The sequence below is a fragment of the Pyrus communis genome, chromosome 4 (genome assembly GCF_963583255.1).
Source record: "Pyrus communis chromosome 4, drPyrComm1.1, whole genome shotgun sequence".
Classification (NCBI taxonomy): domain Eukaryota; kingdom Viridiplantae; phylum Streptophyta; class Magnoliopsida; order Rosales; family Rosaceae; genus Pyrus; species Pyrus communis.
Window position 1 is genome coordinate 25,390,461 of NC_084806.1, and position 13,626 is coordinate 25,404,086.

Below are 13,626 nucleotides of genomic sequence, written 5' to 3' on the forward strand. Positions count from 1 at the left end.
TCATGAAATTTTGATATCTTGATTTATATTTTTAATGTAGAACATGTGACTTCCTCTTGAGCAAAAGGTGATCGAGCGGACGATTTTTGGAGTGATTCTAATTGGAGGATGTTCGTGAGTCTTTTAACTTGTTTGTATCAAAGTTTCATATTTGTCTACCAAGTGGTTAATCTATGACGATGAAATAAAGAACTAATGCCCAGTGCTATCAAATTGATGTTTTAGGCTTATTTGGGCTTTTTGAAGTCCAAAATGGTGTCTTTTGGTGATGAATCTCTTTTGGAGCTGATTTAGGCCCCGAATTGGACTATTTAGTAAGCTGGCAAATTCTCCATGTTTGACTAGGAGATTGTTTCCTAGTTTCTCTTAATTTAATTTGTTTCTTAGTTTTTAGAAAACCTTTTTCTAGGACGGATTTTAATTGTAGTAGTATAAATAAAGGGGACGGCCCTAAGGATTCGACATAACTTTGAGAGGATTGCTGAAGGCTCTGGCAAATTGAAAATTTCAAACTACAAGGTGTTTTCACTCTTTTTCTATTCAATAAAAATTTCTTTGATTTTAATTATAAATATGCGTAACTAACTTCTTTTTTCTAGGGCAAGGCCCCGAGCCTTAGTATGAATATGTAGTCTTTATTTAATTGCTTATGATATTATGCATGCATACTTTGAATTGTTAATCATTGTGTTTAAATTTTCTTTATATTTTACTGCTTAGCTACCATTAGGGTGTTTTAGATAAGTAATTAGATGCAATTTCTTGAAATGCGGCCCGAAAATTGAAGAATGCTTCTTGTGGTTAATAATTGTAAAGTTCATTTAAGGCGAATGTCATGTTTTAAAGTTGCATGGCTTTTCAAAAGGTTTTCTAAAAGTGGAATGAATCATGCATGTTTACATTTGGTTTGAATGTCACAAACGAATTGCATGTTTGATATACATTATATCTTGAATGCCAAAAATAGAATATGAAGTAGGAAAACTTAACCTTCAAAGTTGCATAGATCATTCATAAGTGATTGGTGAAACTACATACTAGTATTAAGGTGACAAGGAACCCTTGTGTCTTTTTATCTTTGTTTCAAAACCGTGTGTTTTTAAATTGGTTTCTCAAAATTTATTTTCTTGCTAGTTTCTTTAAACTTTATTTTCAATTAATTAATTAAGATTTGATTTTACATAAATTACTTTAAATAATCCTTGTGAAAACAACATTGTACTCTTGCAAGTATTTTATGAGATTTTAATCCTCTTTGTGCAGCTACTAAAAATCTTCTCACTAATCATAATACAAAAAAAGATGCTCGCTTATGATTTTATATCATGTCTTCCATTGGTAATCATTTTGTGAAAAAGTAGGACAAATTCAAAAGAGACGATTTTTACATGCTTTTTTTAGCTTCTCACGCCTCATTTATTTATTATCATCAAAATGAATAAATCAAACAAAAAATAATAAACATGATTAAACATGAACGTGCGAGAGGCAAAACCGAGTGTGTCTATCATTTCATGCCCAAAACAATTAAGACATCTTATTCTAACCAAAACAAATAGACAAAATGATACTTCAAGAAAATACTAAAATGACAAATTCGGCCGCCTTTGCCCTTTCACGATCCATTTCATGCACTACATATTGTTCAAATTTAAAAGCGAAACCTTAAACAGCAAGTTACCAAATCACAGCTCAAAAGCTCAGTGTAAACGCTGTTGTAGATAAGTAATATGTAACTCTACATGGTTACAAGGATCCACATCAACTGGTAACTTGGATGCTCCCAGAACAAAGGAAACACCGTCCTTTATTGCTAAATATTATTACATCCTATTATCTCTACCATACGACACCCAGTATCCTACTCTGCATGCTTACAAAACCGACTGGAAAAGCATCTCCGCAAGTTCCTGAAACGAAGCTCACAACTTGACATTAGAACGTATCTTAAACAAAAATAAAGAATCACTAGGACAGCAGCAAGTGAATGTCATCATCCGTATTTTCATGTTCTCTTCATAACTAGCAGCAAGCATAATGCTACACATGTTCTACGAATCCTTTTATTCGTCCAAAAAGGATGCAAATGAATCTTTTTTTTTTTCCTCTATCGTTTCTCAAGGAAGCTGAAACACTGAGTAAAACTCCAGGAATTTTTTTTTTCTTTTTCGCACTTCTCGGATCTTCCATCCCATATTTAGATTTTCATCACTAGTTATAGAAATATGTATGGTCACTCAGAATGCAGAGCACGAGACAGGCATAACAAGAGCAATTTCATCTTATTATTCCAGAGGCGTCCACTGTTTTGTTTCAATTATTTATACGCATTTGCAGTGCCAGTTTTGAAGCAAAATTATCCGTGATTGTTGGATCTTTGATGCTAGGAGCTCAAATGAACGTTAAGTATTACCTGCTTGGCAGAAGGAACTGTTGGTTCACCCCATTCTATTGCCTTCTTCTCAAGATACTCAAAATCAGCCTTACCAGCCTGTTGAAGGTGCATTACCATGCATTAGACATCTAGACCGTTTAAAACCACGAAACCAGACAAAGTGTTTGAAAGTGGTTACCTCTATAAGGGCCCCAACTTCAGTATCGAAACTCTTGTATCGTTTGCGAACAAGGTCAGGCAGAGAACCATCCTTAATGTTGTAATTCAGAAATGAAGAGACATGGTATCATGATTAGCAAGCAGAAAACAAAATCATAATCTGTTGAGAAGTAAATAGATGAGAGTCGAGCGCACTACCTCAACCAACTTTGCAACATTACGGAGGCCACGGGCCAGGGTATCCATTCCGCCGATATGAGCAATGAACAAATCCTCAACATCTGTGCTTTCTCTTCGTCTATATATCATTAATAAAAAGGGTAAAAAAGAAAAAAACAATATAAGAAAAATTAGCTATCAGCTTAAAAATATGACAATGTATGCATTCACAATAAAATGGAAAGTCAACATAAGGAACTGACAATTTGGCATCAAAGTTGAATCCTCCAGGTGCTATTCCTCCCTGAGATAAAGAGAGGAAAGAAATAGATCAACTCATGAAATTGCATGCCCGACCAATCACAAGTTTTTTTAAATCTTAAAACAAGAAGCCGAAATAGATGTCATTTGTGACATACATTCTTTACTACACTGTGCATAACCAGAGTTGCCTCTGCAATATCTGTGAGAAACTGATCTGTATCCCATCCTGCGACAGTGACAAAATCACAGTATTACAACTTTATTCATATATAGTTTCAGTTCCAAAGAGATAATCCTACCAGTCTGAGGATCTCCAGTGTTTGCATCAACGTTTCCTAGTAGACCATTGAGTCTTGCAGTTTCAAGCTCATGATAACAGCTGCAAAGTTTTACAGGTTTGGTGGAGGAGTTTAAATTTTCTGATGTGCTCACACAAATCGAGGGAGAAATATAAAGTGAGCATTAGCTTAAGAAGAGCTTAAGGCACAAGCTGTGATTTACCTGTGACCAGATAGTGTTGCATGATTGCACTCAATGTTAAGCTTAAATTCTCCTACAAAAGAAATGGGATGACGCTGTTAAGTATGACTCATTAAAAGTAAAGAATACTTTATGAAGTTTATATGATTGAAAAATAGTTCTCAATGTCTCAAAACTTTTGCGTAAGGAATTCAAATAAAGGGAGTACAAAATGACATGTCCACATGAATACAAAAACCAAATATAAAACACTTACTGTATTGTATAAAATTTCACAACTCAACTCATTCATATAACCAACTTTGGAGCTTAACCAAAAACTAATAGTAACAAAGTCAAGTGACTCGTGAATATAGAGGGTACGTGTAAAATTCACCTATAAGGCCATATTTTCGCAGGAAGTTTGCTGATGTTGCAGCATCCCAGTCATACCTAACAAAATCATCTCACAGGTAAACAAACAGATGAGTGAAAACCATATTAAATTACTAATAGTCTAATAATCAAGCAAATAGCTTACTGGTGTTTGGTAGGTTCTTGAGGCTTGGGTTCAATCAACAATGTCCCTGAGTAGTGGGTACCAAAATTGAAAAGAAATGTTGAGAAACTAATCACTCTGGTATAAAAGTCGAAGTCAAAGTTATAAAACTATCTGGTATAAAGCTTAGGTATAAATTTAACGCAAGTATACCATTGTATCCGATTTTCTTCTTGTAGGCAACAGCAGCTTCAAGAAACCTTGCCTATAAATATACCCACAAAAGATCATGCTATGTAATAAGGCAGGCCTCATTATGAAACCGATGGATAGGTTACACTGCTACAGAAATATGGTAGCATAAATACTGCGTATTCCTTGATAGGTTTCAACTACAGTTGCTAAAGGAGGGTTTTTACAAGACAGGAAAAGAAAAAAGAAAACAAAAAAAATGAAATATATCACTGAAAGGAAGCTTATTTTGAAATAACTGCAAACGAAACACACCAGATGATCAAGCTCTCTTCCCATGTCAGTATTCAAGAGACTCTGGTAACCTTCACGGCCACCCCAGAAAACATAATTTTCGCCCCCTAAATAATGTGTAACCTGCAGAATGTGTAAAGAATTACATATACATAAATGCAAACAAGATTATTCGTTTGGGATTACATGTACCAACACCAACCTCAATGGCTTTCTTAACTTGAGCAGCAGCATATGCATATACACCTACTTCAGGGCTGTAAAGCATTTTGAGTATTAGTCCATGCAAAAAGGAGTATATTAATTATTTGTTACAAAGATTACCTAGTCGCACCACCATGCATGTAACGAGGATGCAAAAACAGCTGAGCTGTGCCCCATAAAGGTCGAATTTTGGTTCCCTACAGGGCATACCAAAGAACTTAATAAGAATGTGGTTTCATAAATACTTGGACATTTGACATTTTCCACTTGACTTTGTTGGGATATCAGAAACAACATTGATTAGCATGGGGTTTTGGAGGCTGGGTATGATTGATTGACCTCTTTTTCCTAAAGTGACTGAAAAGAACCATCAGACACCCTATAAGCTACGCCTAAAATGGGAGAACTAAGTATGACTGCATATGTCACATCTTAAACCGATGTAACAGAACTTTTATTTGCATGAAAATAATTGCCTTCACATATTCTATCAACTTATCGTATCATTGTGTGCTGGTAAACTGATGCAAAATTACCTGAAGGTCTTTAGCAAGGGCCACCACTTCATCCAAGTTTTTATTAGATTCCTGCAACAAGCAAAACAAGGTCAATGAACAATTTCCAGCTTCATATGATCTTATACTTTCCTTGAGAGAGCAACGCAATTCCTATCTCCCAATTTGCTTTTCTCATTCTAAGACAATTATATAAGCAAACTGGAAAGTGCATCACCTCCAAGGTTTCGCCATCAGGAGCGATATCCCTGTCATGGAAACACCACCTATCAACTCCAAGCTTGTTTATGAACTCAAAGTTGGCTCGCACTGCATCGTCATTTATACAAGAATATGTATTACATTAGCTCAATAATCATCAACCCATTACATTAACTCAATAATCATCAATCCAAATGCAGAGGGTAGAAGTAACAGTCAAAATCTCACTTCTTCTCTTTGCCATAGCCACAGAATTAGTTCCATCCTCCCATGGCCAATTCTTTGTAGGTGCACCAAATGGGTCACCTCCTGTTCCACGGAATGTGTGCCAAAATGCAACACTAAACCTCATCCAATCCTATGTAGTAAAGAAACATCAGTCACAAGCCATTAACTGCTTGATAATTCAAATTTTATTATACAGAACAACCAACCTTCATTTTTTTCCCAAGAATCTCCTCATCCGCATTATACCACTTGAATGCAAGGGGGTTCTTGGTAGAAGGGCCCTGAAAGAAGGACAATACAAGGTCATATATTTGGGCGAAGATAATCGAGAAAGTTGAACATTTCCATACGAAGATTTTTGTAAAGAAAACTTTCTTCAATTAATAAGAATAAAAAGTTCTGAAATTTTGGCCAAACAGAAACAATAAAGATATTCAAATGCAATCGGTCTTCCAAATCAAATTAACTGAAAGTTTGTTAATCTTAAGAATGCCAAGAGTAACATAGTAGGAGGAAAATATTCCAGAAATTCAATTCTATTCCTACTAGGAATTAAACAATATAAAATGGGAAAGGTCTATCATGATAAGAGAGGTTTTCACCCTTTACCTCATACTTAATTTTGGGAATGCCGGCGAAAAATTCCCCTTCCCATTCATCAGAATCACCACACCCACTTCCAAGATCTGATGCAGGGCATGTTGGCAAATCAGCAATCTGCGTTCAAGACAAAACCAATGATAATAAGAAAAGAAAATCAAAATTTAGCTGGAATTAATTGTTAAACATTATATATATGTATGTACGTATGTATATGGAAATATTGTAGGTAGAGGAAGATTCGTTACCACTCCAAACGTAACCACATTCAAACAAAGAAGAAGCAACAAAATCCTTCCAGCCTTCATTTTCAGTGTCTCAAGCCAGTATTCCCCTGCAATACAACAAAAATTGATCATATACATCAAACCCGTAATCAAATTCCACATGATACCTCTCTCTCACACTCAGCAGCAACATGAGCACTATGAGGAGAGCTCAGCTATAAAATACCTCACAAAGGATCAGTGATCACCGCCATTAAATGAATTCATACACTTTTCATGAGCAATTACAAATAAAGTAACACAGAGACACAGAGAAATACAATTTTAAGCCATACCCAATTACCCATCATCAAAATTTACAAATATAAAAATGGGTTTCCACCAACACATCCAAATATTCAATCATCAAAGAAGGAAGTTCAAAAATTCAAATTAGCCAAAGCTTAATCACCACTCACTTTTACTAATTACAACATCCAAAAAAGATCATCAGCCTCATAAAAAACAAAAACAAAAGCAAAAAATTAGGAAAATAAATAATCAAAAATAAAAAAATGACAACGTATCAAGGACAAAAATTAAATTAAAAAAAAAATCGCAGATAAGATTACAGAAGGGAAGAGATGGAAGGAAACTTACAGAACGAAATGAGCTCTCTCCGGAGGCTGATGATATGAAATTGAGATTCCCAGTGCCTATTTCGAACTAATCAGGTGCGAAATATACAAAAGCGATCAAGGATTATCCGTTTATAAATGATAACATTATGCGCGAGGAGGTAAAGTATCTCACAGGCAGAGTTTTATTGCAAGATGGTGCAGCTTAGAGCCGTTTGATTGTTTGACTCCGTCTTCAGGACAGTGTTATTGGCGGGTGATTCTTTGTTATCTCACTGCGGGAGACGTAAGTGATCTTCCTTAGATAGGAGGACACACGTGGCAATGACTCAGCGGTGACGATTATCAAATGATCAATAACCAACACTTTCACTCACCCAATTGCGTTTAGTTCGGCTGTGAGAGAATTGAAATTGTCTCAATGCTTGAGAGCCTTTCTCACCGTCTTGTGTGAGTAGTTGCAATTTCGTCAATATTCTTTGTCATAGATTTCAGTTCTGGTTGGAGTCAGCGGCAATTTCTTCTTTTTCCGTTCTGCTTTTTCCTTTGTGTTTCTCTTCTGCATTTTCCCTTTCCTCTTAATGATGTTGTAGTTTGTTCTCCACAATCATTTGACATCCCTTTTTTTTGGGTCAATTTCAATTTAATATGTAGCCACTTTTACCTCACCGGTTCGGGGGTTATCAACACCATCACCTTCTCTCTATTTGCCCTTGGCATCGTTGCGTGTAGATTTCCACGGGCTTCATGGCTGGTTTTTTCCAGCTTGAGGTTGCGATTGAAGAGTTGTTCTTAGCTAGTGGGGCTGATCAGAGTGGGATGTGTCATACCTTGGACCCAAGGTCGGCGAAAAAAATAACCTTGAACCCGAAGCGAATATAAATAATAACATAAAAAAAAAAAAAACAAACTTCTCTAATAGAAAATAACTGCAAAATCTTTACAAGGTGTACAAATTAAAATCAAATTCTTAAATCTCTTCTGTAACACAACCTCAGCTCGTCTAACACTAGTCTTGCCAAGTAACTCATCTGAAAAATAACAGGGTGAGGGGTGAGTAACATCTACTGTTGCTCAGTGTGTAAAATATGCAATACGCCAGTCCAGCTTGCCTTTGGCACACACTACAAAATATGATAATAATATCACAGCCTTAGTCACATAATCCCTTCACATGTTGGTTATTCTTCATAATAAGTAGCTCACCACGTGACCCCTAAAATGGCATTTTATCCCTAATGTCCCTATGTGCCATACATTTATCCTTCAGATAACCAAACGCTAAAGTTCTCATGCTTCATGAACATATCTAAATAATCCACATATCACCATATATAATAATTTCGAAAACATTTCAACAAATCTAACATGCTTGACTTGAAATAGAGAAAGATTTGAAAAATAGAGTATATCCTGCAATAACTCATGATTTTCAGTTATCAGAAAATAAGATATTTCAACACATTACATAAACCACTCACCTCAATAATCCAAGCTTCGACAAGACACCCCAGCTAGTACAATTTCTAGTCAAACTCACTAAGCCTAAACTCATTCTTTTGTCTTCTTAACTCTCTCCATGTACATCCATACATTATACCTATACTAAAACCCAACACAAAAATACTGTTCACCAGCAGTAAACTGGCAAAAATTCCCAAAAATTCCTTTGTTATCAACCATTTTTATCACTTTTTACACAGTGAAGGGACATATTTACGCTGCTTGCTCACGCGTTATCATCGTTGCACCTTCTGCTTGGACAAATCGCTGTTCACCTGTTTTGCACGTGTCGACCATCTTGGAGTAGGAGGAGGATTCTCTACCCTCTTAATATCTCTACCCTTCCATCCCGTCCTATTTGAACGGTCACGGTTAAGCCACTTCAACATCTTATATTGATTTTTTTATAAAGATAATAAGACAAAAAATAATGTGTGAGAGAAGAGGATGGAAGAGAATAGGAATAGGAGGGTATAAAATCCTCTTCCCTTGGAGTGGGAATTTTCTTGACTTCTCCTTCTGTTTCCATTTCTCTCTCTCACACAAATCTATTGCTTTCAAACCTTGACTTCGACTACGTTGTCTGGCCTCAAGTAGTCTTGCTAACAAAAAAAGGAACCTCGCATGTAATCCCTTTTCTCTTTTTGCAAGAAATAAAAAACGTGAATCCCGTCCCGGTTAAAAGAAAATTACTGAAGCAGCTTTAATTTCACGGTGAGTCCTCTCTCTTTCTCTAGAATTTTATTTGGGATTCTCTCTTTCTCTTCTCTGCTCAATCTCTATGGTCATATGTTGTTTCAGATATTTGGAATGTTTGAATTTCTTTCTGGGTTTATGTGGCTCTGCCTTTGAGTGAATTTGTTTCTTGCTTCATGAAATCATATGGGTTTATTGATTTGATTGTATTTCATAAAATTAGGGAATTTTGCTTTTTATTTTTTATTTTTTAATTTTTTTGGGGTGTGGGAATTGTTGAGAGCAGCTCCAGCGGGAGCAATTGCTTGATGGACATGCCTCAGCATAGGGTTTGATTGCTCGAGGGAGGAAGTCCAACGTTAGTTGGCGAGGGAGCCCGAGCAAGCCCAAGCGCCAGGCCTGTGGATTCGTGCCAGCCCGAGCGCCTGAGGTGAGTTTGACATCAGCTGACGTCAGACGCTTGTTATATAAAACCACAGATTCAGCAAAGCCCAGTTTCTATTTTTCATTTTTTTTTTGTTGGGTTTTTCAGAAACAAATTCACAAACCCAACAAATTATGAAGAATTGAGAAACAAAACTAGCTTTATCTGTGTGTGTTCAGTAAATTCGATTCAAAAATTCCCTTTTTTTTTTTTTTTTTTTCTTTTTTCTGCTATCTTGTGGAATGATGGAGCTACAGAGATCAGCAGCGCTGAGATTCTTTCTAAGGTTTCTGCTGCTGTCTATGGCGAATGGGAGATTCGTGGTGGAGAAGAACAGCTTGAGGGTCACATCCCCGGATAAAATCGAGGGCACGTACGACAGTGCCATTCATGGTGGAGTTACGTTTTTTGTTGTTTTGGATAATTTGAGAATGGTATTGCGAGTTTTTCGGTTCGAATGTCGTGTTTCGGTTCATTTTGGGGTTAACTTTTTGTAATTCTGACTCCTGTTCTGAGTAGTTTGTGTGCTATTGAAAAATATACGCTTCAATTGGTCTGTTTTGGTTGGATTTGGAGATGTCATTTTTGCCAATTCTGATCAATTTGCCTTGTTTAGTTCTTCTTTTGTTTAGTCAGTGCAGGCAATCGATTCTTAAGTCTGATTAATTTGCTTCTTGTTAGATGTATCTGTAAAAGTTTCGTATATTAAATTTATGATCCTACTTCGGTATTTTTAATATACACGTGTTGCAACGAGAATGATTAAAAATCTTATCCGAAATTATAAATAAAATTATTTTGTATTATTTTATAAATAAAAAAAATAGTAATATTTTATTGCCAATTGCCAGGGTTATTCAAGTGTAGGGATGGAGATGCAAAATGCGATTACTATTCATTAAGGGCGGTTATTGTTCATTGAGTGGATATCATAGTGTATTGCATGGGGGAGGGTTCCTACGTTGGAACTGCTTTGAAAAGAAGAAAGTGAATCCCGTGAGGGAGATCAAGGTCCAGAAGCCAGTCCTCAACATCTACATCGATGAGAGCGGAGATCGACTCACGAGAGCTGCCAAGGTACCCCTTTTGCTATCCTCACCATCCATCTCACACAAATTATGTACTACTATCATATAGTAGAGGAATTTATATTTGTTATTAGGGTATTTTGAGGTATCCAAAATGTGTAATTCACGAGAGCCACCAAGGTACCCCATTTGCTATCCTCACCATCCATCTCACACATCTTGAACATTAATTATTTTTTGTTCGAAGGTGTTGCAGCAACTTAGTGGCCAAACACCTGTTTTCTCCAAAGGTAATAATTTTTTAGCTCTTTGGATCTTTATTGGTAATTCATTTTTTGCATCATTTTATCTGTCTGCTACTAGAAATTCCAAAATGTGTAATTCACAACCAAATTGATGTTCAAGACATGTTCAAGTCCATATGGATTTTGAAGTGTACTCAATTTATAATTTTAGCTAATAAGACAATATTATGTTCATTCGTCTATATTCGAGTTCACATCGTTCTATTTTCAGTTTTGTAAGAGATGACCTTTTACTGATTGTCAAGGTGCTTCCAACCATAAATTGATATATTACGTACCTTTATTTTTTCTCTTAATTTATCAGGAATTTATTTGCATATGTGTAGTGTAGACAATTTTAACCAATGAGTTTTAACTTTAATTGGAATTGATCTTTGTCTTACTTATGGCATATACAATGAAAATATGATATGTGTCTACTTTTTTTTCTTTTCATTTGTCGTTATTTTTCATACATTTGTGTTGATATAGGGAAGCAATGTGATAGCTAACTTTGTGTGTCACATTTTTGTGTAGAATTTTTATTTTTATTTGAGACGTGGATATAAAGAGATGGATTGTGTTTATCCGGTTTATATTAATTCAAAGGAAATTGTGGCTCAAGGGAACAATTAATGATCCACAGGGCATCAAAGTATCTTACTCAATTGTATATTACACGTGTGTACTACATTATGTATGTGCGAATACCTCTTTTCATTGTCAATCTATGTTAGTTTTGAATTCTAAGTTGATTTAACAAATAGGTCTCTTTTTATTTCAAATTAATTTGGTTCTCGCTAAATGAATCAAAGATCACAAGACTAGAACCAATGGTTTCCAAAAATGGTTGGTTCTTGAATATTTTCATTTATGTTTTTTTCAGTTCTTTGAATGGACTTCCTATAATCCAAAATGAGCTATTGAACAGCTCTTTTGCTACATTGTGTTTGCAAATCAATATTTAGACTAATAATTGAAGGCTAATTCTTTTTTGTTGAAAAATGTAATTTGGTTTTGTAGGTAAAGATTGCAAATTTGATGCAGGTATGAATACTTACACTTATTCGTCTTTGCGTTTTCTCCTTCTTTCAAGAAATTACATTTCCTTTCACAACTTCAGCCAAAACCATTCAACAAACAAACATATTCACGAAGGAGGTTGTTAGTTCAAGTGCCAATTTCAGGCATTGATACACTGACTTTATATCAACATTTTTTGGATTGCATAGGTTATTTTTAGGAGTTGACAGAAATGAAAAATTTGTTTAGTTTCATATGTTTCTACTAAATTTTTCGGGCTAAAAAGGATGACAAGAATATTAGTGGTCAATTGTATTCTAGTTTAATGAGGGGAAGAACAAGTAAACTTATTCTACGTTTTCTTTCGTTTTTAGTTGAGCATTTATTTGTATTTTTCAAAAATTTTGGATTGTTTTTGTTCGACATTGATGATTGTGGCATTTTAGAAAAATGTATATCCCAAATAATAATTTTGTTTGGTTTTTTATTCCTTTTCCGCTTCTCTTCTTTTGATTCCCTGTTTATATATTCTGTGTTTTCTTATGGCAGTTTTGAAACCTTATCTTTTCTGAATTTGTATGCTTTATGGGTTGTCATTTAATCTACTTAATTATCATCGTGAGCATAGGAGGATGTTCGTGGCACAATACAAGAAGTTTTCTTTTTGGCAAGTTAATTCATATTCATGATTCCGTTATCAGTTGCATTTGCTTTCCCATGATTTCTCATGAATTGGACGTGAATGTATTTTTATTGAGCAACAGATGCTTCAACCGTATATTATTATAATTGTACGAAGCCTCAGCATTACAAGGTTTTGAAATTATCTCTTTCTTTGTCTAATTTGGTTTTTGACAAATTATATGAAATTTTATTGCTGTTAATTTTGAGGAAGTTCTCAAATTCAAGACCATATATTTTTTCAATTTCTACCATTGGTTTCTGTTGACTTTAACTTTGAGTTGTAGTGGTGTTTGTGTTTTCTAAATTTCTTCCAATAACCTAGTTTTGTTGTAAAATCGATGATGTGTGCAGTGGAATAAAAGAAACAAGACACAAAATTTACGAGGTTCCTCTACAGTCAGTGTGACTGGAGTACGTCCTCGGAGCGGCGGTGATGCTTTCATTATAAATTAGAATAATAGGAGTACAAAAGTAACTCTCTCTATTATCTCCTCTCCTCTTCCTCTCTTTTCTCTCTTCCTCTTCCGTGAACTTCATTTTTCTCATTTTGTGTGTTGTGTTCCACTTGCTTTTGTAGAAGCAAATCACAAGCAACATAGTGATTAGTGGCTAGCCATCTAGTCACCTCTACAACACTCCCCTTTGGATGATTGACTCGTTAAAATTTTGATCTGTTTTTGGATGCTCCCGCGGATGAGTATCTCCCCCTGATTTCAAATCATTTAGGCTGATCGTTGATCATTCCGCTTCAGTATCTTAGCGAGAAGAGTTGCCTAAAGATGTGCTTTACTTGTTAATTTTCCACAGACTTGTTCTTGAACTGGGTTGGAGGGTCTTCTGATTTCCTCCAGAGGTCTGAATTTACTTCTTTTATCTGGAGTTGAATTTGATTCAAGGGTGGTGGACATTTGATCTTGAATTGGACTTGTGATTTCTTCAAGGGTCGTCTAAACTTGATCTTGAATGAAATT

At 35.4% G+C, this 13,626-nt stretch overlaps 1 protein-coding gene across 1 annotated transcript; it reads right to left on the bottom strand.

Moving 5' to 3' along the window:
* Nucleotides 1-1,571: 1,571 nt before the first annotated feature.
* LOC137731741 (xylose isomerase-like) lies at nt 1,572-7,161 on the bottom strand. Its single transcript, XM_068470935.1, has 21 exons — nt 7,036-7,161; nt 6,418-6,503; nt 6,179-6,286; nt 5,776-5,850; nt 5,570-5,699; nt 5,358-5,449; nt 5,162-5,212; nt 4,746-4,822; nt 4,624-4,678; nt 4,443-4,544; nt 4,149-4,200; nt 3,978-4,023; nt 3,834-3,889; nt 3,479-3,530; nt 3,277-3,356; nt 3,133-3,203; nt 2,977-3,017; nt 2,753-2,852; nt 2,574-2,645; nt 2,414-2,491; nt 1,572-1,910 (listed from the first exon to the last, which is right to left on the bottom strand). Exons 2-21 carry the CDS (start codon nt 6,475-6,477, stop codon nt 1,875-1,877), a joined length of 1,434 nt encoding a protein of 477 aa, XP_068327036.1. The 5' UTR covers nt 6,478-6,503; nt 7,036-7,161; the 3' UTR covers nt 1,572-1,874.
* Nucleotides 7,162-13,626: the final 6,465 nt, after the last annotated feature.